Source organism: Mesoplodon densirostris, chromosome 11 (genome assembly GCF_025265405.1).
Source record: "Mesoplodon densirostris isolate mMesDen1 chromosome 11, mMesDen1 primary haplotype, whole genome shotgun sequence".
Taxonomy (NCBI): Eukaryota; Metazoa; Chordata; class Mammalia; order Artiodactyla; family Ziphiidae; genus Mesoplodon; species Mesoplodon densirostris.
Window position 1 is genome coordinate 66720846 of NC_082671.1, and position 26999 is coordinate 66747844.

General features: G+C 48.7%; 1 protein-coding gene and 1 non-coding gene across 2 annotated transcripts; one reads left to right on the forward strand and one right to left on the reverse strand.

Annotated features, from left to right (window-relative positions):
* Window positions 1-2271: 2271 nt before the first annotated feature.
* LOC132499628 (U12 minor spliceosomal RNA) lies at window positions 2272-2421 on the reverse strand. Its single transcript, XR_009533867.1, has one exon. It is a non-coding gene; the product is annotated as a U12 minor spliceosomal RNA (small nuclear RNA).
* Window positions 2422-2718: 297 nt separating this feature from the next.
* POLDIP3 (DNA polymerase delta interacting protein 3) lies at window positions 2719-25623 on the forward strand. Its single transcript, XM_060113254.1, has 9 exons — window positions 2719-2868; window positions 13364-13754; window positions 14520-14606; window positions 15785-15880; window positions 17636-17815; window positions 18321-18398; window positions 20762-20891; window positions 22213-22279; window positions 23289-25623. Exons 1-9 carry the CDS (start codon window positions 2810-2812, stop codon window positions 23464-23466), a joined length of 1266 nt encoding a protein of 421 aa, XP_059969237.1. The 5' UTR covers window positions 2719-2809; the 3' UTR covers window positions 23467-25623.
* Window positions 25624-26999: the final 1376 nt, after the last annotated feature.

The following is a 26999-nucleotide window of genomic DNA, read 5'->3' on the forward strand; positions in this document are numbered from 1 at the left end:
GGTCTCCTGGTGCCAGTCCCCATCTGGAGGATAAGAAAACAGGCCTGGGGGTTGAGACTTGCTGCACACTGCCTGAATCCACAAGAGGCTGTCTGCTGAAGCTGGGAAGAAGGGCATAAATTGGACCTGGTCCCTACCCTCTTATAAGTCTGTCTCCCCACCTGTAAAATGGGTGAGTGAATAGGCCAGTGATTCTCCACCCTCTCAGACGTGACACCATTTAAAAACATTTATAACAGGCGCTTTACGCTACTGAAGTGAAGTCAGCGCTGATATCACCTACCTATACAGAATTTTAAATCAACACAAAGGGGACTTCCCTGGTGGTCCAGCGGTTAAGAATCTGCCTTCCAATGCAGGGGACGCAGGTTTGATCCCTGGTCAGGGAACTAAAATCGCACATGCCGCGGGGCAACTAACCCTGCGTACTCTAGAGCCTGCGTGCTACTGACCCCACGCACTCTGGAGCCCGCGCTCCACAAATGGAGAGGAAGCCCTGAGCGCCACAACGAAGAGCCTACACATCACAACTAAGACGCAACGCAGCCGAATAAATAAATGAATATTAAAAACAAAAACGCAAAACTCCAACTTACATTATAAAAGCAAAAAAGGAAATAACTACATAAAATGCACATTTCAGCATGTAAATAGCTGGTGGCCCCAAGGCCCGTAGACGGAAGCATCAGGAGTCTGCATGGACGCAGGGTCCCTGCACTGGTGCAGCCCCCTAATGCCGCCCGCCTTCCCCGCTCTGGGGTGCGGTTTTCCCAGGCGGGTCACAACTGTTGGTTAGTCTCCAAATAAGGCGGGACCCAGTTCCTTTGGCTACAGCGCAGGTGCGTTGCTGGCAATTCCATATTTGTTTAGTTTACACCGGGAAAAAAGTCCTGCGTGTTCATACAAGAAATGGAGCGAAACCCAGGATCAAAGAATCGTAACCGGCCCCTCCGCGCCGGGAATGTCCCGAGCGTTGGGAGATCCGGCGGGACGTCCCATCCCGTCCCCGCCTCCACGTGACCGGATCCCTGCCGTTCCGACACCCAAAGACGATCCCCGAAGTTCCGAAACGCTTCTGGAGGAGGGCCATCCCGCAAACAGTCACAGCATTACATGACATCAATGACCCTACACTACTGTGGTAGTTTAAGGAATTATTTAAGCGCTATTTTTACACTGCGCTTTTTTCGCGTGGAGGCGCGAAAGGGCCTTAACTCTCGCGGCCCTGCTCCTTTCCTATTCCTGCGCACCTGCCTCTCCTCCGCTGTGCAGCCGGCCAAGGTTTGGTTCCTGGTTTCCGCCTTCCTTCCCGGGACCTCTCGGAGAGAGGAGTTAATGGTCCTGTTTCACGGCTGAGAAAAGGAGGGCCAGCCAGCAGCCAATCACGGCTGGGCAGGCGGGGACCTGGATTTTTCTCCTCTGGTGCCCAATCTTCACCAGCTCTTCTCTCCACGGACCTTCCTTCTGATACCAGATTTTCATCTGCGATGTGATCTGTCGAGAGCACATAACTCCACTCAACCGTTGTACTTACAGCAATGATTCATAGGGCACTTAATCTGTGTTCGGCACTGGTCTAAAGGCGTTGCACGTTTAGTCTTTGTTTTCTGTTTCTGTTTTTCTGCTGTTGGTGGTGTTTCGGCCACACCGCGCTGCATGCGGAGGTCTTACTTACACGATCAAGGATCTAACCCCGGGCCCGCTGCAGCAGAACCGCGCCGTCCTCACCACCGGACCGCCAGGGAATTCCGTTTCCTGCTGTTGTATTTTTCATTCATTGGTTCGACATACTGAACCTCCCACCAGAATCAGTACTGGAGACTGAGATTACATTAAAAAAAAAACAAAAACCCACAATCGGAACACTTGCGACCTAGGTTTTATGTGCCCCATCGTGCAGATCAGGAGGACAACGGTCAGGCTGGCAAAAACACTTGGTTGTAAGCGTTCTACTGCCCAGAAGTGTGAGCCGTGGTACATAAGCACCGCAGTATAAGCTACATAACGAGGCTCCTGTGTGCTGGACGTTGTCTTCCCCGAACCATCAACTGGTAACAACCCCAGTCAACGCAACTAGTAAGCCCAAAATAACTGATTGTATCTTCTAAACCCAAGCTTAACCGTCCTACGGGTTAACAGTCCCGAACAGGAACGTAAGGTTTTGACCACCCCGTTAATTGACAATAGCGACTATACGCAATTCCTTGATTCTCTTTTAACTTTTCTCAGTTACGTTGACCACTGAATTCTGCTTTTTAGATGCACGGGGTACGGGCAGATCGCAACTCCCAGGCATCCCGCAAAGTAGGCGGGTCACCGTAGGGGCAACCTTTACCCGCTCAAAAATTCGTCTCACATTTGCAGTGAGGATTCGGGCGTCACCCCGAATCGTTATTTTCCTTACTCATAAGTTTAAGGCATAAACGTTTTTAACGTTTACTTCCTGGGTAATGAATCCCATTCTCATTAGTCCTACGGTGAGTGTCAAACTTGACCGTCGAACCGAGAACTTCTTTCCTTTGAAGATTGTTTTACTCATTTAATTCTTTTCTGTTGCTTTTTCATTTTATTTGCTCGTCTTGAGAAAGAGGGAACGGTAGGGCTACGACCCGCCGTATGCAGATAAGCAGCGGACGTCGCAAAGGCTCACGGGGAGAGCCCCGCCTCTTCCGGTCCTTGCTCGGTTTGATCTGTCGCGAGACTTCGTCAGCCGAACGCCGGAAGCCGCTAGTTCCTCCGTAGCGGCCGAAGGGGCGGGCTCGAGGGCTGAGGGACGATAAGCTGCTCGCGGCTGGCGCGGCGGTGCAAGATGGCGGACATCTCCCTGGACGAGCTCATCCGGAAGCGAGGGGCTGCGGCGAAGGGGCGGTAAGCGGCCTTTTCTCCTTTCGGGGTTCACGGCCCGAGTCTTAGCGGGGCTCGGGGCGGAGAAGGGAACGGTCTGGGCGCGACGTGGAGGGCCGTCTGCGCCCGCCCCCTGCCACAGCCGCGCTCCCCATTGGCCCGGCCGCCGCCGCCGCCGCGGGCCCGGCCGCCCGGCTGCCCACTGGCTGCAGGCGCCGTCGCTCCGGCGGGCCGGGGGGAGGCCGGTGGGACCGCTGACGGCGGAGGGGCCGGACTGCGGGGCTTGTGGGGGCGGCCCGACTGCGGGGCTTGTGGGAGCGGCCCGAGGGGCGCCCCGCGGGGGGCGGAGCTGCGGTTGCTGAGGGGACGCGCTGTCCGCGGCCCGGAGGGTCTCTCCGGCGCAGCCCCTCGTCTGAGGAGCCGGGCACTGCTCCACGGTCTCAGCGCGGCCTCAGAGTTAGGACGACTGGAGTTGCGCGGGCAAGTGACTTGCTCAGACTCTGCCGGTCTGTTAGTGTCGAAGCCGAGACCTACACCCAGACCTTTAATTTCCAAGTCTTGCGCCTGGTTCTCCTCTAACACTCGACTTCCTTTGTGCGGCATTTCAGGTTCTCTAAGCGCTTTGCTGCCCAGGAGGTCTTTGCTCTTTTCGCAATCCTGTTGGCCCACTCTTAATGTTTTCCCCGTTTTCCAGATGAGGAGCTGGAGGCGGAGTGACTTGCCCGAAGCCACGGAGAGCTGAGATCGGTGCCGAGTGCACTTTATGAGCTGGCTGAGTTGGCCTCAGGCTTGGGCAGAAAAACAGGTGGGACGGGGCTGGAGGCCGGCCGTTTCTCGATCGTTCGCAGAGAAGACCGTTCTGTATCTGGGTGAGGAGTCGCGGGGATGGTTCGCAGTTAGGTGCTCCGGACTTCCTGTGGACCCTCAAATGTTGTTAGTCATTTCCAGCCTTTATGCGCTCCAGTTCACCTGTATGAAAGAGTGGGAACTTCGGCCAGTAGTTTTCCAGCACGCGTTAAATTAGTTCAGATGTCCTTGTAAACATCCGGGCTGTAAAGGTAGATGTAGTTTTCTCAGATAGTCATTCACTCAGCAGACGTGAATTTATTAACACTGCCTGCGTGCCTGTGCCTAGAAAATGGATTCCTTTACTCTCTGAAAGGTATCCCCCCAGCCTCACCTCTGCACACATAGCCACTGCCACTGCGCCCGCCACCACGGAATTCACCAGCCAGCACTTCATCTGGCTTCTGGTTCATGACAGGCACCCAGCATTAATTTTCTCTACCATTACGTGTGAGTAGTTCTCTCCTAGGTCTTCCCTCTAGTAGCTGGTGTGGAAATTGGTGCTGGGTCCTCGGGCCACTTCTAAGCCCGTCCAGGTTTCACAGGTTTGCTCGACAGTTGCTGAATGAGCCAGCTTCCCAGGACCTGCGCTTCCTGCAGTCACTCCCCTCAGTTCCTGACTGCAGGCGGTCTGTACTTCTTTGGTGTTTATGTGTGCAGAGTCTTGTGTTGGGCATTGGGTGGGCATGCAGGGAAGGGAGGATATGTGGACCCCTGGGAAGAGCAAAGACTGTGCAGCCAGGCAGACCTCGTCCCTTGGCAAGGCCCATTGTTGGGTCTGTGCCTCCCTGGCCAGGTGACTTCTGAGCTGGGCAGTTTCCTCATTTGTAATAATGGTTCCTGGTAGGTCGTTGAGAGAATTAAATGAGAATGTAAGAATGTATATTTTAAAGTTTGTACCAGATAGTAAGGGTTTAGCAAATGACTTTAAAGGAGTAGAAGCCCAAATCCCTTCCCCCAGGGGACATAATAGCTAAGCATTGGGGTCCTAGAGTCAAACTGCCAAGTTTCAATCCCTGCTTCTCCCACTTTCCATATGATCTTATGAAAGTTACTTATCCACTTCATGCCTCTCTTTCCTTATCTATAAAACATGGATAATACTCACTTCCTTAGGTGTTGTCAGGACTAAGTCAATCAGTGTATCTAAAGTACATCAAAAAGCATCTGATGGGTACTGAGTGCCCAATAGATGTTAGTTATCATCATCGTTAATGAAGGCTTTTAAGTACAGAAGTAACATCCCGTCTTCAGTGTGAGAATATTGCTTTGCTTTTATGTGAAGATTGGATTGGGGGAAGTGCATACCAAGAGACCATGTAGAAGAAACTGGACTGCATGCTGTGTTTGGGTTAAACCTGCTGGAAACTCCATTTTTAGTTTGCTTGCACAGCCAGCAAAGGGAAAAACTAGATGGGGTGGGGAGGGAGTCCCCATCAAGAACTGAAAGGTCTGAACAAATTTCAGTGAACAAATGTCATTTCCTACAGTAAACAAATGGCTATTTTACATGCTTTCTAGAAGAAATCACCTTACTGGAAACTTTGGTTTAATGTAGCATGGATGTCCCAGGAAGAACTTTGTGCTTAATAATTTAGGAAGAAAGAACCTATGACCGTCTCAGAAAACTTCTTTCCTCTTCTTAGTGGAAATAGCAAAGGACTGAGCCCGTGGAAGTGTGGATAACCCCTTTTCACAGGTCATGGAATGCGCTTGTTCTTCACAGGTCGTGGAATGTGCTTGTTCTTCAGAGCAGCCATTCTGTTTTGTGTTCATCGCATCGTGTAAGTCAAGAAAGGTGTCATTATCATCGTTATTACCTGGCCCCCAGTTAATCATCAAAAGGTTCCTTGATTAATATGAAATTAGAGAAAGAGGGGAGTGGTTTTATGGTACTTGATCCAGGCCATGGTGAGGTGCTCTCCTTCCCCACGCACAGCACATCTCTAGTGGCTCCAGTTGTTCAAGACCCATAGATGAGTCTTTCCAGGGCAGCACTGGGCACCAGCTGCAGCATGGGCCTGCCCCTCTTGTCCATTTCTTCCTTTAGATGTGAGAGTATCACTGATTTGGTTAGTCAAGTCACCCCGTCTTTGGTTTGCTCAGTTCACCCCTCACAGGATAGCTATCTGTCACTCCCTCCATGTAGTTAGATGAAGGTGACACGGCAGCCTTAGTGGGGAAGTTGGGCCTTGAGTGTGCTGGAGGTGAGCAGCTCTGGGCCAGATGCATATGTGAGAGTCCTTGGAGCCGTGGGGAGAGGAGGTTAGGGAACTTTCGAGTTCAGGCCAGGGCTCTGGTCCTGGTACTCACTGCTGGTTTTCTTATTGAAATAAGATAAGGGAAATTAGATCTAAAACAAAGAAGAGGGAAATGAGTTGTTACATTAGCTTGGAAGGGAAGAATTAAAATTTAAAATGAAACATCTGCACAAGACTCTCTTGGAGGGTAAGGGGATCGTGTCTTGTTTTTCCTTGTGTCTCTAAAGCACATAGTTCAGAATTGACCCTCAGTAATTGTTAGAACTAAACTGTGTTTTCTCCCTAAGATGACCTCAACACACACGTTCTAACCCAGAGACCCCCATGGATTAAAATCCACTTTAGAATAGTCCAGGGTCCCCCTTGTGGGCCCAAATCCTTTGGACTGGACATCTGTCCAGAGCCAGCTGCCACTCTGCTCTCCACAGGTAGGTCCAAGAGAGTGAGGCATTCCTAGCCTCAGACAGACCCTCCCTGGTCATGTGTATGCCAGGCTTCAGCAGGGGACTGGGGGAGGGGCGCAGGCTCCAGAGGGCACCTCTCGCCCACACCACTCTTCCTAGGACTTGGTGGCGTGCCTGGGGAGCGTCTGGAAGCAGTGTACAGTTGCACTGTTTCAGGTGTGATGGGGCCAGGCAGTTAAGAGACTTGCTCAAAACCTCCCTCTCTCCCCCTCCCGAACATTACTGAGGCCAGAAGTGCAGAATGTGTTTCGGGAACATCAGGTGGTCTGCCGTGGGAGGTGAGGCTGCAGGCAGTGGGGGCCAGACTAATGGTTCCACTGAGGGGTTGGGCTTTGTTAGGGAACTCCTAGCAGTTCTTGGAGCAGGAGGGTAACATAACTGGTTCTATGTTTTAGAGACCTGCTTCTAGCAGGAGTGTTTATTTGAAACATTCCTGATGACTAATGCCTGCCATATAAGCAGTACTGCTGCCTGCTGGGATGAATGGCTGTCTTTTCATGCAGGGAGAGGAGCAATGATTATAAAAAGCCTGAACACTGAAACCCCCTAAAGCTGCTTATGAAAGGAGTTGAAAGAACTGGTGTAACCAGGGAACTGAATACATGGAATTGAGGGAAAGTAGCTTACTCGTGCTCTTACGTCCACAGCTGTATCACCTCCCTCCCCAAAATATACCTTTTGTGCTGTTCAAATAGATAAAAATACCAGCACGGGACATCTTGGTGGTCTTCCTTGCTAGACAAGCAGTATGGTGTGTGGGTCTCTGGTGAGTACACTGCCCGCCAGCCTCAGTGTGTGTGCTCACCCTCTCGTCGCTAGAGGGTACGCTATATCCCTGGATGTGACTGGAGTCCTAATTTTTTCCATAGCTTGGGAACAGTATTCACCCTTCCTTAACTCCTCGAGTCCTGTTCTTTATTTTTGACCCATGCTTGATTTATTGGTATTTTAACTAGGTATAGTGAAGTTCAAATCCAGCTTTCACCGTTACAGCTCTGTTATTTGGGATAGTTACTCTCCTTGAATCTCAGTTTCCTCATCTGTAAAAGGTGGGTAATAACCTAATTCTCAGAGTTGTGAGGGTTAAAGGAGGTGGGTCAAAATTTATGGATCTGTAGTAAGTGCTCAAAACTGTTAGTTGAGAGTGCCTTCTTTGTAAAATCTTTCATAAACCCTAGTAGCCAATTGCCCCTTGTGTGGCCATGGCAGACATTGCTTATCAACCATAGACTTCTGTGAATTCTCAATGCAACACTTCAAACAGCCATTACAAATTATCAGAGAAGGGAAATTGTTGAGGAATATGAATAAATTAAGGTTGCAGAAGCCTAATCTCCCCTGCCCCTCCTTCTGCAAAGGTTTACTGTTCAGACCCAATTGGAATGAACCAGAATACTTTTGAATCTGCCCCTTTCTTCATTCTCTGTTCAAGGATATGAATTTTGTTTTCAAGAATCTCGTTGTTGGGACTTCCCTGGTGGCACAGTGGTTAAGAATCCGCCTGCCAATGCAGGGAACCACGGGTTCGAGCCCTGGTCCGGGAAGATCCCACATGCCGTGGAGCAACTAAGCCCGTGCACCACAACTACTGAGCCTGCACTCTAGAGCCCGTGAGCCACAACTACTGAGCCCACGTGCCACAACTACTGAAGCCCACGCTCTGCAACTAGAGGAAGCCCGCGCGCAGCAACAAGGACCCAACGCAGTCAAAAACAAATTTTTTTTAAAAAAGATAAGCTGATAATCCTACATCCATTTAAAAAAGAATCTCATTGTTCCTTTAATTGTTCAAAATAGTTGCTTTCAGTAGCTTTTTCTTCTTTTCTTTTTTTTTTCTTGGCAATAATGTTTAATTGCTTGAATGACTGGTGAAATTGGGTAACTTGACTTTTTGAAAGCATAATTATGCCATTGGGTCTAGATTTGCCCAGTTTTATGGTATTGTAAGATCATGGTGTATCACACGATGAGATCATCCCACCTCCTGTAGTTAAAAATATCAGGAACCTTTGGTAGGGGTACCCCGGTGATGGGAGGAGGTGGGATTTGGAGAAGACAGATGAAGATAGGAAATCTTCATTCAGGAGGCCAGGCATAAGTTTGGGTTAGGATGTGTCTGACCTCCACTGTATGGTGGACCTGGTCATCAATGAAGTATTCCACTGTCAGTGTGTATGCAGCCTGGTTCCCTTTGTAATGTCCACTCAGTCGGAGACCAGCTGCTTTCTCTTCCGGGAGGCCTTTCCTGAAGCTCCTGCAGCTCGGCAAGGTCCTTGTGGGTCCCACTTTTGGAGTAAGGGCCAGAGTGGCCCTGTGCCATGGCTGTGTGGGTGCCCCTCTCTCAGCTGGGAGAGCGATTGGTGGCCAGGATCCTAGCAGGGCACTGGACCAGTTGGTGAGGGCTGGGTGGAGGACTGGCCTTGCAGGGGCAGTCTTCTCTAGGAGAAGCCCTTCCAGGGCAGCCACCCCTTCTCCCGTCTTACCTCCCCTGGGGCTTGGAGTAGGAAAGAGAGAAGCTTGGAATCTGTTATAATGGAAAGAGTCTGGAGTCTGGGGTCCAGTCCCAGCCATGCCACTAGCTCTTTGATTTGGTTTCTCCTCTGTAAAATGGAAGTGATGGCAGGTAACCTCAGAGATTGTGAGCCTAAAAGGAGAATGTAAGTTCGTAGCCCTGTAAGGTCCCTGACATAGCTCTTTGAGCCTTTGTCATTCCCCTGGGGCAGTGTTGACACAGGGGAGGAGCTGTAGGATGTACCCCCTGGGAAGCTTTTAATCGTGTGGGTGATGCAGGCTTGTAAACAAATCATCGTGATGCTGCGTGGTAAGTGCTTTAATAGAAGCTTTGTTCAGTGCTTTGAGGGCTCCAAGGAGAGAGCCTTCAGCTGTGGAAGTTATATGGGAGAAGTGAAGGAATGCTCTTGAGGGTGGGGAAATGGGGAAAACTTAAACGCCTCCTTAGCTCCCCGCTCCCCCTCTGCGAGAGCAGAGAAGCTACAAGCTGTGGGCTGTAGGGGGCGCTATCCACATTTGGTCTGCCTTTTGACACTACTCTTTCCAGAAACCCTGGGCTACCTCTAAGCCCTCCCACGGCCCCACAGACTTTGTTTTGTTTTTAACATCTTTATTGGAGTGTTATTGCTTTACAATGTTCTGTTTCTGCTGTACAACAAAACTATACATACACATTTATCCCCATATCCCCTCTCTCTTGTGTCTCCCTCCCTCCCACCCTCCCTATCCCACCCCTCTAGGTGGTCACAAAGCACCGAGCTGATCTCCCTGTGCTTTGCGGCTGCCTCCCACTAACTATCTATTTTACATTTGGTAGTGTATATATGTCCATGCCACTCTCTCACTTTGTCCCAGCTTACCTTTCCCCCCTCCTGGTGTCCTCAGGTCCATTCTCTACATCTGCGTCTTTATTCCTGTCCTGCCCCTAGGTTCATCAGTACCATTTTTTTTTTTTAGATTCCATATAGATGTGTTAGCATACGGTATTTGTTTTTCTCTTTCTGACTTACTTCACTCTGTATGACCGACTCTAGGTCCATCCACCTCACTACAAATAACTCAATTTCGGTTTTTGGGTTTTTTTAACATATATAAATTTATTTATTTTGGCTGCATTGGTTCTTCGTTACTGCATGCGGGCTTTCTCTAGTTGCGGCGAGCTGGGGCTACTCTTCATTGCAATGTGCGTGCTTCTCATTGCGGTGGCTTCTCTTGTTGCGGAGCACAGGTTCTACGCTCGCAGCTTCAGTAGTTGTGGCACGCGGGCTTCAGTAGTTGTGGCTCGTGGGCTCTAGAGCGCAGGCTCAGTAGTTGTGGCGCACGGGCTTAGTTGCTCCATGGCATGTGGGATCTTCCCGGACTAGGGATCGAATCAGTGTCCCTTGCATTGGCAGGCAGATTCTTAACCACTGTGCCACCAGGGAAGTCCCCTCAGTCTCCCAGAGTCTCTGCATGAGAAAATAGATCAGGGATGGACAAGCAGTCCCACCTACCCACCTTAAACCTAATCTGATTGATTCTGTAAATGACTCCTTCCACTCTCTCTTCCACCTGTTTTTGTTGTTGTTGTTGTTGTTTTTAAATATTTATTTACTTATTTACTTATTTATTTATTTGATTGCTCCAGGTCCTAGTTGTGGTGTGTGGGATCTTCGTTGATGCATGTGAGATCCTTCTTTAGTTGTGGCCTGTGGGATCTTTTTTAGTTGTGGCATGTGAGTTCTAGTTCCCTGACCAGGGATCAAACCCGGACCCCCTGCATTGGAAGTGCGGAGTCTTAACCACTGGACCACCAGGGAAGTCCCTTCCAACTGTTTTTTTTTTTTTTCTTTTTGCGGTATGCGGGCCTCTCACTGTTGTGGCCTCTCCCGTTGCGGAGCACAGGCTCCGGATGCGCAGGCCCAGCGGCCATGGCTCACGGGCCCAGCCGCTCCGCGGCATATGGGATCCTCCCAGACAGGGGCACGAACCCGTATCCCCTGCATCGGCAGGCGGACTCTCAACCACTGCGCCACCAGGGAGGCCCCCAACTGTTTTTTGTATAAACCCACCGGAAAGTACTTAAATCCTAATTTGCCATTTTTCAAAGAAAAATGATATTATGCATCACTGCCTTAGGTCTGGCTCTGGCATAGTAGTGGCAGCAGGTGTTTTTCCACTATGCTCGGAATAACAAGATGAAGGTCCAGGTTTTCTTTTACTGGTGCCAGGAAGACTCACCTTTGGTTGCACTCCTGCTGTTAGCAGAGGAGCTGGTGGACAGTCTCACTCCAGCTGGCTGAGGAAGAAGGAGGCAGTAGGAGAACCCAGTGGCTTGCCCACTATGAAGAATGCCTCCTGGGAGGCCTGCGCAGTGATGTGGGACATGGTATAGGAACTTGTTTATTCAGTAGTTTTACCTTCTAACTCCAGGTCAGAGATTTTCAACACTGCTGTTCTCCAGGATCACCTGCTGAGTGATAAATGCATATGCCCAGGCCTTCACCCAGATTTTGGACTCAGTAGCTCTGGGGTGGGGTTGAGAGAGCTGTATTTTTTTGTTTGTTAGTCTTCTTTTCTTTTTTTTAGAGCTATCTATATTTTTAAGAAGCTCCTTAGATGTTTCTGATACTGAGCCAGGGCTCAGCAACACTTACAAAGCACGGGGCAGTGAATCAGGAATGAGCCCCATCCGCCACTTCCCTCCCAGTCCAGGGTAGGGAGAGAAAGGAAGAGCACAAAGGATAATAGACACAAAGGAGGGCTGTCCTGGGAGAATCAGAGCGGGTTTCCCAAAGAGGAGGCGTAGGAGTTGGTGTCCCCAGGCAGGGCGCCTGCCGCAGGACTTTGTGTGGCTGGAAGCCTTATGGTGGGGTGGGCAGAAGCCCACAGATCCCAGAGAGGACTTCCAGGATTGGACTAGAAGCGTCTTCTGTTTCCTTGCAAGCCATTAGAAGAGCCAGCGAAGGAGCCCCAGAAGAGAATGGGACTTGTTTTATGGAGTTTCATTCCTTTCCAGTTTCAACAGTTTCTGGATTGACATTTTTATTGTTGCAGACTGTGATAAGTATATATTTGGTCTTTGTCCTGGCACACAGTTTCTAAAACCCTTGGAATTTCCTGAGTGATAAGGGTGATAGGAGCATCTTTTGTTATAATGAGGCAGCTCTTGGTGGGCCCCTAGAGAGCTTCAGGACAGGGGCTGGTCACCAGAAATATCTAGGCATGATTAGCCTGTTGGAACTTGCAGCTCCACCCCACTCCCCACCCTGGACCTCCAGGGAGAAAAGAGGGGCTAGAGATTGAGCTTATCATCAGTAGCCAGTGATTTGATCAATTACGGTAATGGAACCTCCATAGAAACCCCTGTACAATTGAGTTTGGAGAAACTTTGGGTTGGTGAACACATCCATGTGCCAGGAGGGTGGTGTTGCCATACCCTTTCCCTGTACTTTGCCTTACACATCTCTTCTGTTCGGCTGTTCTTGAATTGTATCCTTTGTAATAAACTGGTAATAATAAGTAAACTGTTTTCCTCAGTCCTATGAGCTATTCTAGCAAATTATGTAACTTGAGGGGGGGTCGTGTGAACCCTCTGTTTATAGCTCATCAATCAGATGAACAGGAAGCCCGGGATTTGGAATTGACCTCTGACTTGAGGGCAGTCTTGTGAGACTGAGCCTTTAACCTGTGCAGTCTGTGCCAACTCTAGGTAGTTAGTGTCAGAATTGAGCTGTCAGACACCCAGTTGGTGTCTAGAGACTTAGAGAATTAGTTGGCGTGAGGAAAAAAACCTACACATTTGGAGTCAGAGTGTTGTGAATAGAAACAGTTCAGAGTGATTATTTTTCTTTCTACCAAGTCTTTATATCTTAGTCTGTTAGTCCTCTGGCTCCAAGCCAGACCCATGTGTTGGCTTTCTTGGTCCCAGCCCAGTGCGGGTATCTGTCTGCCCTGGAGGCAGGAGGCTGCCAGAGGCCAGCTGGGCACCCTTTGTTAATCACTTAAGCTCTCTAAGCCTGTTTCTTCTACTGTAAAATGGGCATAACACTGCCCGCTTCACAGGGCGCTGAGAGTGCTGATTGAGAGCAAGGATGTGGAAGCACTTTGGAAACTGAAGTTGCTCTTCAGATGTGTGGGGTTTTGATATCTGGGAGATATTTTATGTGGTATTGTTTGGAGGTGTCTATCATAGTGTCTAAAAACACCTGGTGTGGGGAGCAAAAACAGTCTTACCTAGTGATAGAAACCAGCAGGCCCTCCTTCCTAACTTTGTTTACAATGCAGAGTTAAAAGTCATAAAACTACGAAGGAAGTCTCTATTAATTGTTTCCTCTGACAGGGAGCAGCTTTCTGGTTTCTCCAGGACTTCCTTTGTTTCCGGTATTACCATGGCTCTACTTCCACAGCCTGCTGTTGATATCCAGATCCTCTTAATGTTGCAGTTTTTATTTGCAGGCTCAATGCCAGACCAGGAGTTGGAGGTGTCCGGTCTCGTGTTGGGATCCAACAGAGCCTTCTCGGTCAGCCAGCACGCACAACCACCTTCCAGCAGAGATTTGATGCTCGGCAGAAGATTGGCCTCTCAGATGCCCGGCTCAAGCTGGGAGTCAAGGATGCCCGGGAAAAGCTTTTGCAGAAAGATGCCCGGTTCCGGATCAAAGGGAAAGTGCAAGATGCCAGAGAGATGCTGAATTCCCGCAAGCAGCAGAGCACGGTGCCCCAGAAGCCCCACCAGGTGGCTGATGCCCGGGAGAAGATCAGCTTGAAGCGGAATTCCCCTGCTTCCTTCTTGAGCCCACCCATCGGGACAGTGACCCCTGCTCTGAAGCTCACTAAAACCATCCAGGTAGGTTGTGGCTCCTGTCACAAATTCCTGGAAACCAGTAACAGCTGTAGTTTCAGGCAGGGACCAAGGACCAGGAGTGTTTAGGCAAAATGACAGTTCCCCCAGCTGTTTGTATAGTAACCATATGAGGAAGGCAAGATATCATCTCACTTTTCTGTAAAAGAAAAGGGTGGAGGTAGTCCAGAGAAATTAAGTGTTTTTCTAAGTGAGATAGTAATAGAGGGAAGTGAGAGGAAAGGACAAAACATTGGCTGAGCTTGTGCTATGTGGCAGGCACTTAACATTTATTCCTCACTGCAACCATGGATTATTACCCCAGTTTTATAAAAGAAGAATCTAAGTCTCAGAGATGTGAGTAATTGTGCACAGTTACACAGCCGGTCAGTGGGAGGGCGGACCAGGATCGAAGCCCAGTCAGATCTGGCTCTTAGCGCAAGGTCTTGGCCACCTGCACAGCCGCTGTCCCAAAGGGAATGGAAACAATATCATTTCACCTTCTCAGCAACTTTGGTAAAAGGAACAGCAGCAGCAGTGAACATTTATTAAGCCAGGTTCATTGAGCCCTGCAAATGCGTTGTCATGTGATCTCTGGGATGATGAGTCTTCCTGTCGCTTTCCTGCTTTGGGCATAAGGCGGTCTTGTAGGGCCTTTTACCACAGACCAAAACTGAGTGCCCACCATGTTTTAAGTTAAGTGATCCTCTACTCATATAGAGAACACATGCAGGCCCTGTGGGATGAATATTGACCACTGGGTATTTCTAGGTTCCACAGCAGAAGGCCATGGCACCAACTCATGCCCATCCTGCTGGAATGAAGATCAACGTCGTCAATAACCACCAGGCCAAACAGGTGGACTGTGTGTGTGTGTGTATACACACGTGTGTGGTTTTGTTTGTTTGTTTACATTTTTTAATATTTATTTATTTTGCCTGTGCTGGGTCTTAGTTGTGGCATGCGGACTTCTTAGTTGCGGCATGCGGGCTTCTTAGTTGCGGCATGAATGCAGGATCTAGCTTTCTGACCAGGGATCAAACCCAGGCCCCCTGCATTGGGAGCATGGAGTCTTACCCACTGGACCGCCAGGGAAGTCCCCCACACTTGTGTGTTTTGATGTGGCCTTCCAAGTGGATTAACTGAGGCCTGGCCCAAGGTTCCAATTTGAAGAGTTGGAGGAGGGATTGGTTACATTTGACACTTTTTGCAGTGTATGAGTTTTAAAAAGAAATTTCTTCAATGCATAGGGAGAGAGAGGCAAATTGAAAGGTTTTTTTTTTTTTTTTTTTTTAATAGTATGTGCTTATACAGAAAATTTGCAAAACAGAGGAAGGTTAAGGAGGGGGAAAAGTCCTCACTCTCTGGCTCTCTATAGCCAGCCCCTGTTGAAATTCTGCCCTGGTTCCTTCCTGTGTTGTGTGTGTGTGTGTGTGTGTGTGTGTGTGTGTGTGATTATTATTTATTTAATGCATAGTAATAGTTGTGATTATGTTATTATCCAGTTTCATGTTGTTTGTTTTCACTTTATAACTCAAGCGTTTTTCTGCTTCACATTTACTGTAAACATTTTAATAACTGCTTGATCCATTGAGTTGACATTCGAGTTTATTTCAACCATTTTCCTGTAATTTTCACTGTTAGAAATCCTTCTATGAACATCTTGGAGGAAAAAAGCTCTTTCTCGAGTTTGGGTTTATTTCTATAGGCCAGATTGCCTGGCACAGACTTTGTAAGCCAAAGGATATAAACAGACATTTTAGGGGCCTTTGATAGGTATCTACAAGGTACCCACTTGTAGAAAGGTACTTCTGATGTAACTGGAATTGCAGCACTTTCATTGGGCCCTTGGGGGCAGGGAGGCAGCCTGCCAGGACTTGAGCCCCAGTCTCCCAGACCAGTTTCCCCAGGCACCCCCCCTGCACCCACTTCTCCCCCCACCTCACTTACTCCAGCCCTCAGCTCCCTGTTGTCCTTACTCCAGATGTCTGTTGAGAGCCTGCATACCACGTTAGCTTATATTTCTTTATTTTCAGAATTTATATGACCTGGATGAAGATGATGATGTTACAGCTCCCATTCCTAGTAAACAGATGAAACTTGCAGCCTCAGGCAGCTTTCTCCACCACGTGGTATGACATCTTACTTTCTTCCTACACTCTGGGTGTGTCTGATCAGGTTCACAGGAGAGGTGGTGGAGAGTAGGGCCTTTCAATTCAGAAATATTTCTTCATTTGGGTCATGAGATTATCAGAACCAGAACTAGTTCAACCCCTGGCTTTTATAAATGCTGAGACCAGCAGCGTGTCCACTGACTTGTTCAAGATCCCACAGATAGTGAAGTGTAGAGCTGCAGCTCCCAATTGCTGTGTCTGAGTCACTGCAGGGGAAATATGAGTGATCCCACAGGACAGAATCACATTTTATTTCCTTTGTGGCAGGACATTCTGCCTGGTCCCCTTCCTTCCATGGTCAGCAGCTCTGCCTCCATTCTTGAGTCTGGATTCCCTTGGTTAGTGTGTTAGCAAGAATAAACTGAGCCTTGCCTGAAGGCTCCACCAGGTGCAGCGTGCATGCGGGGAAAGCTTGATGGACTAGGATGCTGATGCAGAGAAGGAAAGAGAGTAGTTTCTCGGAATATCAGGGACCTCTGAACATCATGCTCAGCTCAGTGCATGCGGCCAAATTACACATAGGGAGGCAAGTGGGTGCCCAAGCTAAGTGCCTTTGTTTGGTCTTCAGAGACCCAGAGACTCAGTTTTGGTCACTGCACTGAATATGTGGACTAATTTCCTGGTTACCATTGAAACTCTTAATGTGATGTGTGAAGCTGAATGATGCCAGTTTGTTACAAAGGGGCTGGGCCTTTCCTAACTCAGTTAGTGGCTAACCCTAATTGGAAAAACCCCTGTGTTTATATTATTTAAGACTTCATTTCCTCCCCACCCTGTGAGATGGGTACTGTTATTACCCCTATTTCACGGATGAGGAATCAGGCACAGAGAGGTGAACGAAATCTGCTCAGCTTGTAAGTGGTGGATCGAGGACTTAAGCCCGAGCAGTCTGGCTCCCAGGCGATGTGTTTAACCACTACACTCACTGGCTCTTGAGACTCAGAAAACAGCTTGAGAAATGTGGGATGCAGCATGAATCTAGATTCACCTGGATTGGGAGAAGCTGGTGAATTGACCCTGTCCCATCATCTGCCTGTCTGGCTGCTGCATTCCTCCTTTTTCCTAAATTGACAAGGCCACCTGCCACTTCTGCCTCATGCATTTTTTTTCCTCAGACACATTAAAACCAGGGAGTTCACTGGTTTATATTTCCAAGGGATCACATGTGCAGTTAGGGGTAACAGGGGAGGGAGCGAGGGAGCTGTTTCTGCTGGTTTGCACATGCTGACTCTGCCAGCACGTCCCTGACAGTCTGGGAGCTGAGGAGGCGGGGCTACCCATGGTTCCTCTGTGCAGAACAGGGACCAAAAAGCTGGGAGTCCAGGCCTTCTTAAGAGTGAGTTCCTATTCCCAGCCAGCCCATCGTGATAGAAGCGTATCTAGGAGTGAACTTGACCCCAAGCTTTTGGCCTCTAACTCCACAAATTGCAGGGTTTTTATAAAGTCTAAATGGTATGGGTGAGCCTGTGGCTCCTGTTCAGGACTGCGTGGAAGCTTCTTGGAAAGGGCTTCCCACACTGGAAAGTGGCTTCTGTGAACACACGTGCAGGCCGTTTTTCTCTCCTCCTGCCCCTTCCCTGGCAGCTGGCACCTTTCTGGCTTTAGATCGATAATGGAACTGGGAGGTGGGAGGCCTTGAGATACTGGGGGTTGTCAGCCCCCTGGGTGTCTGGGTCCCTAGCTTTTCAGATTCCTCTCTTCCTCTTTGTTTAGGCTGGGGTGAGCAGTTCCAAGCTTTCCATGTCCAAGGCCCTTCCTCTCACCAAAGTGGTTCAGAATGATGCATACACAGCTCCTGCTCTCCCCTCCTCTGTTCGAACAAAAGCCTTGACCAGCATGTCCCGGACATTAGTGAACAAGGAGGATCCCCCCAAAGAGCTGCCGCCTGCTGAGGTGAGGTGAAGGTGAAGGAGAGGAAGTGACCGCACTAGTTGAGAGTTATGGACTGTGCTGGGTGGGGGCGGTGTGCTGCGTGCATCCCGTTGGGTCCTCATTGGGCCCCTGCCCTCAGAGAGCTCAAAGGCAAATAGGGAAAACAGAGCTGCAGACAGCACTGTGCCTGGTGATACAACAGAGGGCTGCCAGGAGCACTGAGGAAAGAGCATCTAATTCAACTGGACAGATACGGGAAGGCTTTAAAGAGAAAGTGCCCTCTGAGCCAGACGGGTCTTGAAACATGAATGGCATTCCAGGCAGAGGCTCGGGCCTGAAAGGGCCTGGCATATTTGGGAAATGATGAGAGGTTCCATTCCCTAGCATAGGGTGATGGGGGCATGATTAGAGGGGCCCAGTTGTGACAGGCTCTCCATGGGGGTTTCCTCTGGGCCTTCCTGGTCGTTTGCCTGAAGTGAGCTCTGCTGTTCACTGACTTCCGGTAACGTTCTTTTGTCTGTGACAGCCTGTCCTCAGCCCTTTGGAAGGCACCAAGATGACCGTGAATAATCTGCACCCTCGAGTCACCGAGGAGGACATTGTTGTAAGTACTGTGGCCCGCCAGAATTTCAGATCTCAAGCCACTTCTGTTTCAAGGGTCCCCAAGAGCACCCCCCGGTTAGCTGATCCTCTAAGAGGACTCACAGGACTTAGCAGAGTTGTATCAGGGCTTAAGATTCATTACAGGATACAAAGCAGAATCAACAGAGGGAAAATGTTCGTGGGGCAAAGGCTGGAGGAAAGCAGACTCAAACTTCTGGAGTCCTCTCCCATTGGAGTCACACAGGATACACTTTATTCCCCCAGCAGTTGGTTGTAATGACATGTGTGAAACCAGGGAAGCTCATTAGAGACTCAGTGCCCAGGGATTTTATCAGGGACGAGTCATGTAGGCATCCTCTGCCTAACACCAAAGTTCCAGACTCAGAAGGAAAGCAAGTGTTTAGCATAAACCACATTGTCGGCACAAACAGTCTAGGCTCTGTGCGCCACTCCTATCGGTTAGGGTGACGGGAGCCCTCCCAGAATCCAAGTTCCCAGATGGCAGCCGAGGGCCAGCCTTGGAAGCAGACCTTCCAAAGGAGGGCAGTCAGGCCAGGTATGTGAACCCTTTTCCTCACAGCTTCTAAACCAGAGCCAGGGGAATTCCCTGGCGGTTCAGTGGTTAGGACTTGGCACTTTCACTGCTGGGGCCTGGGTTCAATCCCTGGTCGGGGAACTAAGATCCTGTAAGCCATGCAGTGTGCCCCCCCCCAAAAAAAAAAAAAACTAAAACGAAGAAAACAGAGCCAGGTGCCCAACCTAAATCTCAGGGCCACAGAATTGTGCTAGAATGGGATCATTTAGTCCCACTGTGCAAGATCCAGTGGTTCATATTTTCCTGAGTCTTTGGAATTTCTTCCTCCTTCAGGGGTTTTCATGATAGCTCCAAAGTAAAAGGAATGAGATGGAGTGGTGTTACCTGGTGGTTGGCCCCTCTGGATTGCCCTTCTGGTCCATCCTGTCCCACCCTTGGCAGTCATGGGCAAAACCCAATTCAGGTACCTAGTGAAGGGTGGCCCAGAGTTAGCCAGGACTTTTCAACCTCATTTTCATTCAGGCACCAATAAGACTGTTAAAGAATCCAGGTGCCCTTTTCACTCAACTGTTAGATCACAGAATGAATGCAGCTGGACTCCACCCTCTCCCTGCAGCTGAGTCCCAGGTTCTATAACAGCCCACACTGGCTGCCACGTTTGTTAATGGTTTTAATTGTGAAACATGAGTGCTGGGTGATCACTTTGTGAACAGTGCACATGAGAATGGAAATCGTTGCCTACTTTGTATTAAGACTTAACAAATTAGAAAGAAATTTTTTCCTGATTATAAAAGTAATAATAGCTTTTATTTATTGAGTTAATTATAGCTATTAGTATTTATATACTTACTGTGTGGCAGGCATTTTGTATGCAGGATCTTTGAAATTACAGAGGAATGAAAAACGAATTACCTGTAATGATTACTACTCATAGTAAACTGCCAATAATCATAGTGAACTGCCAATAATAGTCATCCTCACCTCTTTTCTACCCAAATAGGTAATGTTAAAAGAAAAACTAATAGAGTTAGAATCACACTTAGTATTCAGTTCCATATCTTGGTTTTGATATGTAGCATTTTCCCTTTTATCATTAGAAACAAATCATTTCAGCGACCTTTTCGTAAATCTTCTTTTTGTCCCCATAACCACCTTGTGAAGGCAGTTGCAGGTGAAGAAATGGCTTGGGTGCTAGTCGGCCTTTGCAGTCTGTATCCATATTGGGTTCCCTCTCTGGCCTCAGTCTGTGAAATGAGGAGGGATTGGAGTTGGAATAAGTGATGATGATGACATAGGTGTACAAAGCACTGCCTTGAAAATGATCTCAGTTGAAACCCCTCAGTCTAGCCAAACCAGGATGATTGGTCGCCCTGCATAGAACTCCAGAATTTGTGTTTCTAACTGATTCCCAGGTGATATATTAGCCACTGTCTTTGATGAGCCTATATGTCTGTCCATTCTCATTACAGACACTCTTGACAGAAATTCTGTATTCCATAACTATTATCCTTGTTGAGGAAGTGGGCACCGAGGCAGGAGGACTTTGGGGGTGACTTGGAGTCACAGGTACTCCAAGGCTTGTAAGCGCAGGCTCAGTTCTCACTGCCAGAACAGCTTTTCCCCTCATCTGGCCCCAGGTTGAGGCCTGTGGATGTCCCAGGACCACCTCAAATGGAGCCTCCCTGAGATCTTAGCTGCTGGGCATGTTCAGTCAGAGCGTGGCCACCAGTCAACCCAGAGCCCTGTCTGGAGTGTGTGAATGGCAGGCTGGGAGGGTGACTGCCCAAAATTCTCCCCCAACCCTAACTAACCCCTCTTGTTCTTCACAGGAGCTTTTTTGTGTTTGTGGAGCCCTGAAGCGAGCTCGGCTGGTCCATCCTGGGGTAGCAGAGGTGGTCTTTGTGAAGAAGGACGATGCCATCACTGCATATAAGAAGTATAACAACCGGTGTCTGGATGGTAAGTCAGGGAGAAAGCAGCTACGTCACCTTGCTGCTCCTCACTGCTCACAGCAGGCCTTCATCTGAGATGGGTGGGTGGACCTCCTGGTGCATTAGACCCTCCGGGGCCACCTGTGTACTAAGAGCAAGCAGAGATGTTATGTTTTTAATTGAAGTATAGTTCATTTACAATGTTAGTTTCAGATGTACAGCACAGTGATCCAGAGATAGATACATACACACACACACACACACATTCTTTTTCAGATTGTTTTCCCATATAGGTCATTACAAAATATTGAGTATAGTGCTATACAGTAGATCCTTGTTGGTTATCTCAGCCTCTGCTTTTTTATTGGATTATTTAATCCGTTCACATTTTATGTGGCTTTCTTTTGCATTATATGAAAATCTAGTGCAGCATTTTAGTTCTTTTAGTGATTTTTTTTCCACTATATTTTTTTTTTTTTTTTTTTTTTTTTTTTTTTTTTTTTTTTTTTGCGGTATGCGGGCCTCTCACTGTTGTGGCCTCCCCCGTTGCGGAGCACAGGCTCCGGACGCGCAGGCTCCGGACGCACAGGCTCAGCGGCCATGGCTCACGGGCCCAGCCGCTCCGCGGCATATGGGATCCTCCCAGACCGGGGCACGAACCCGCATCCCCTGCATCGGCAGGCGGACTCTCAACCACTTGCGCCACCAGGGAGGCCCTCCACTATATTTTTTGAGTCACTTTCTTAATGGTTGCTCAAGGGTTTACGGTATACATTGTGGGTTATCAGAATCTATCTCAGATTAGTATTAACGCAGTTGCAGTGAGATTTAGAAATATCACTCCTATAGGGCTGTATTCCCTCCTCTCCTTTTTTTGTGCTGTTATTGTTACACTTATCACATGCTATATAAAGTGGGAATCCAATACTTGTAAGGTTAATCCTTCATGGACAAAGTAGAAATCTGAACATACACTTTGAACCTTTTTTTCACTTAATTTTATACCGTAAGCATTTTCCCTTACTACTTGCTTCACAAACAAGTTTGGCTTGCTTCATGCTGAGTCCACTTTTTCCCTTACTTTGGTTCTGATCTCCTCCTGCATGGAGCTAGCTCTGTTGCCACTTGGCTTCTTGGTGCCATCATTGGCAAGGTTTCATGGACCTCATAACCCTGGGGCTTCCTTAGTCTCTGGGCTTTGCCGAAACCTGACAGCCCCATCTCTAGCTGTGCAGCCAGAGCTGCCAGTGGTGTATGCTTTGACTCCTGGTAATGAACATGGCAGTCCCTGTCCTTTGTGTGAGAAGCTGCAGTCCCGTGGCAGAGCCTTTTCTTTTTTGGTTTTTCAGGGCAGCCAATGAAATGCAACCTCCACATGAATGGGAATGTTATCACCTCAGACCAGCCCATCCTGCTGTAAGTTCCAAAGGTGGGGTGCTGGGGACCAAGTGGAGCTTTTCCGCTTGCTTACTCTGCATGATCATCTCTCTGTTCTGAGGGGTAAAGTGCCTGTATCACAGCTCCGTTCCATTTCCTCTGCTCTGATAGCAGGCAGCCAATTAGGAAGCTTAAATTTGTACAAAGTGGCTTGTCACATCATTTCTGCAGGGGATTGACCCCACAGGGGCTAACATTAAGACCTCGTTCCCAGCCTTATAATTTAGAAACACCTGAGAAGAAAGTGACGAGCAGGCCAGTTGTGTCCCTCTTTGCACAACTGTGTGTGCATTGTCCAGGTGAGCGGAAAACCCTGCCTCCTCATGATTGACTCTGGGGGACAGTGCTGGATGCTACCCCTTGTTTTGTTACATATCCAGGCATACATTGCCTGGTCCAGGACTGAGAACTTTTTGAAGCCTGAGATGCAGAAAATGTCTAGACTGACATTCAGAAGGAAGTCCTATTGTAGACAAGGATACACAGACCCAGGGAGAATGTTAGCCTTGCTGAGGTGGGAGGGGTAGTGTGGGGCAGGCCTGAAATAGACTCTGAAATACCGAACGACGGCACTTTGAACCCTGGATATTGCGTTGTGTGACTTACATAAGTTTCTTAAACTGTGTTCCAGCATTAAGTTGTATTCTGAAAAATGTGCGTTTTATGACCTAGTGAGTTTGGGAACCACTGGGCTAAACCCAGTTAAATCTACAAGACTTCTCAGAATGTGTAATATGCCGATGTGTGTTTGACCATCCCTGAGGGACATGCAGTGTTTCCTAAACTTAAAACCCCAGATCATAGCAGACTGCATCTCACTTTTCTCATCAGCAAATTTAAAAAATGATAGGTTTGCTATAAGAAATGGAGTAAAAGGGTACGGAAAGCATTATGTTTGGTGCCCAGCTTTTGAGAGATCCTCAGCTAACGGTGGGACCGCTCTCTACCTAAGGGAAACCCACAGGGACTTTGACTTTGCTCTCTACAGACGGCTGAGCGACAGCCCCTCAGTGAAAAAGGAGAGTGAGCTGCCTCGCAGGGTGAATTCTACCGCCTCATCCAACCCTCCTGCCGAAGTGGACCCTGACACCATCCTGAAGGCACTTTTCAAGTCCTCAGGGGCCTCTGTGACCACACAGCCCACAGAATTCAAAATCAAACTTTGAGCGGGGGAGCGAGACAGCCAGAAGTGGGGGCAGAGGAGGGTGGCTCTGTTCCCAAAACAAAGATTGTGACCTATGGGCCATTGGACTGGAGGCCCCTGAGCATGGGAAGGGTCGCCGGGGGTAGAGAGCTTCCTCACTGGATGGTACCCGCCTTTCTGTGTTGTGTTCTACCCTGTGCTCTTCTCTATGTTAACATTTCCTGTAGTACGTTTCTTCTCTCTCCACCTCGTCACCAAGGTAAGCTTGTGTTGCTCAGAGTGTCTCCCCCTAAACTCAGCCCTAAATTGTTTTTTTTTAATCTGGAAATGGTGCCGTGAATTCTCTGGGTGGCCTTCCTGAGGCCCAATGGAATGCAGGGCAGGGGCTGTTTGAAGGACACTGCTCTTTCTTCAGGGGTGAGGGTTTGACTCCCGTTTCTCTTTTTTAAGCTTTTCAAAGTGGGGAATTGAGGCCCCTGCCATCCTAATAGGAACCAGGTCAGCTCAAGACCTCTGCCGCTCACTCTCCTGGTCAGTGGAGGTGGCCTAGGTGGGGATCAGGTCACAGGCCCCTTGTCCTCTCACCGCCGTTGGCTCCAGACCAGTGTGGTCTGGAGAGGACCCTGTGGCAAGGGCAGGGTGAGACTTGCTCCACTAGGAAGAGTGCACCGCTGGCTCTTGCTTTGGGGGACCTGCACTGTCTCGGTCAACCTAGAGTAAATTCTTGAGTTCACACCCCCCTCTTCCCTTGAGTTGTGCTGAGTGCCCCACCGCAGCTCTCTCGGCCTTCTGGGTGTCACTGCTGGGAGGGGTTTGCATCATTAGCCTCCCATTTCTCACCCAGTACAGCATTGTCACACCCTGGTTTTGGTGCAAATGCCAGCTCTCTGCTAGTTGGGTGTTTCAAAGGGTCTGCCTCCCGTTCTGTGACTCTGTGGGTCTGGGGGGTTATTTGAATAGGAGTTGTTGACTTTTTTCTTCTGGCCTCAGGTACACGAACAGGACAATAGTTAGGGATGCTGAGAGGCGGCATATATCCAGCAGCCACCAGGGGGCACTGCTTCACTATTGTGAGGGACCCATCCATCCCTGACTGGATGGTATTTTCCCGCCTTGGCAGTCGGGGTAGGGGAGCAGTGGGTGGTGGGGAGGGAGTTGAGAGAGCAAAGCAGCCTTTCCAGGCAAGCCGGGAGTTGTTCCCTCAGTGTGGTTCCAGGCATTTGGGGCAAAACTGTAGAACCTGGGGCAGCCCCAGAATATACCAGCACAGCATTGCTCCAGGGACATTCATTCTCAGTTTCCTGCCTGTCTGTTGGGACTGTAAAGGGAAGCCAGCCTAGCAGAACTGGCGTGTTTTGAGGAGCGGGATTCTGGCAGGGCTACAAGTCAGTAGCAGGTGGTATGAAAGGCACAAGCCTAGAAAGTATAAAGGGGACCTGAGACACTAAGCATCTCTCATAACCTACTTGGGGCCAGTCCAGTGAAGAAAAACCTGGAAACTCATGTTTCCACAGAGTTAAATCTGTCAAGCAGGGGGGACCCAGGGTTTGAACCGAGCTCAGTCCTCCAGGTCTGAGGTTGCCCAGGCCTGGGAAGTCCAAGGAATCTGCCTGATGGTGCTCCACTTTCCAGTACTTTAAAGAAGGCTGCTTTCGTTCCCTTCTCCCCCTTTGAATGGGTGCAAACTTAGTTCTCTTTAGCAGTTGGAAGACATGCCTCCTACACTTTCCCCTCCTTGGCCCCAGAGAATGTCCATAAGACACTAGGACCTGGTTTCACAGGTACTGGAGACAGATCACTGCGTGGACTCTGCTTTCGGTAGGGACGGTACGTATCCCGACTGCATGGCTTTATCCTCCTGTCTCCCCTCCAGTACCATGCCAGGCTGCTCTGCTTATCACAGGGTTTCAGTGAGCCCACCTGCAGCCGCCTGGCCATCTGGGCCCTGTCCTCTGGCTGGCCATACGGTACATTGCAGGGCAGAGCCTGTTTGCCCCCCTGTTCTACAGGATGTCATCGTGGGAAACGAGAAAGTGGTAGGCCAATCCTTGTGTCCTTCGCCTCCCACTCCCCTGCATTCCCCATCTGTGTCTCTTTTGTTCAAAAGGAGAGGAAGAGGCATTAAGGGATGGAGGAGACTGTGTGTTACCCATTTCTGAATAAACATTTGTTATTCCTACTTTTGAGCTGTCATTTCTTAAAAGATTATGCTAAGAGGCCTCATGGAATTTGGCACAAGGAAACGAGGATTTGCCTCTGCTTTACGGCTCACCAGCTGTGACCTTGTGACAGTTGTTCCCAGGACTTGCTGAATTGCAGTCTCCACAGCTGAGAGAATGTGAGCATCAGTGTCTTGGAAGCACCTGGCAGAGGAACTCAGTACCTTCTGGGCCTAAAATGCCTCACTGTGTATTAAGCACGGTCAGCTCCAACATAGAGTTAGGTCTGTTCATAGGGAACAGGGGAGCCTTTGCCTTGAAGTTACACTTACGGGTGAAATTTACTTCTTAGATCAACTGTGCATTAGAAAAAAATTATACACACAAAATTTATCATCTTAACTATTTTTAAGTGTATTAAATGCATTCACATTGCTGTACAGCCAACACCACCATCCACCTCCAGAGCTTTTTCATCTTGTAGGAGCTGAAACTCTCCCTTAAGCACCAGCTCCTCATTCCTCTCCTGAGATCCTCCCCTGCCCCTGGCAACTACTATTCTATTTTCTGTCTTAATGATTTTGACTACTCATGTAAGTGGAGTCATACAGTATTTGTTGCCTTGTGACTGGCTAATTTCACTTAGCATAACGTCCTTAAGGTTCATCCATGTTGTAGCACGTGTCAGAATTTCCTTTTTAAGGTTGAGTAATATTCCACTGTATGTATATACCACATTTTGCTTATCCATTCATCTGTTGGACACTTGGGTTGCTTCCATGTTTTAGCTGTTGTGAATAATACTATGGACATGGGTGTACAAATATCTCTTCAAAACCTTCAAGACCCTGCTTTCAATTCTTTGGATATATACCTAGAAGTGGAATGCTGGATCATGTGGCAGTTCTATTTTTAATATTTTGAAGAATCACCATTCTGATTTCCACAGTGGCTGCACCATTTTACATTCCTATATGGGAAGATGGGATGGAAGTACTTATCCCTATCCTTTCCACTAAATACAACCCTGGATATTTTATATAAAACAAACATAAGACTGGAAGGTGGAGAGAAGAAAGACTGGCTAGGGACCTTGGGACCCAGTGAATGGCTGGCATTGAGTTCCCTGGGTTTTCTTTTTGCTTCTTTTAAGCCAAGCTGGGTGCTGGAGAAGCAGACCAACAACCAAAAAACCCAAGTGAGGACTGGAAAGGGGTTAGCTTAACAAGATGGAAAGAAAACTCTAGTGAAACACCACAGGAGGGACTGCAGCCCCACCTTCACCAGTAAATGCCAAGTTGGGTCCTAGACTTCCAATCCTTGCTAGGCTGTACTGGGGGCACCCCCAAATCTCTGCAGGGGTGGGGTCAAGAGAAGGCCAGATAGGGAGCTGGGA

Coding starts and splice junctions, on each gene's coding strand:
- POLDIP3 (XM_060113254.1), top strand. CDS start 2,810: ATGGCGGACATCTCCCTGGACGAGCTCATCCGGAAGCGAGGGGCTGCG. Junction 2,869..13,363: donor GGGGCTGCGGCGAAGGGGCG/GTAAGCGGCCTT, acceptor TTTTATTTGCAG/GCTCAATGCCAGACCAGGAG. Junction 13,755..14,519: donor AGCTCACTAAAACCATCCAG/GTAGGTTGTGGC, acceptor GGGTATTTCTAG/GTTCCACAGCAGAAGGCCAT.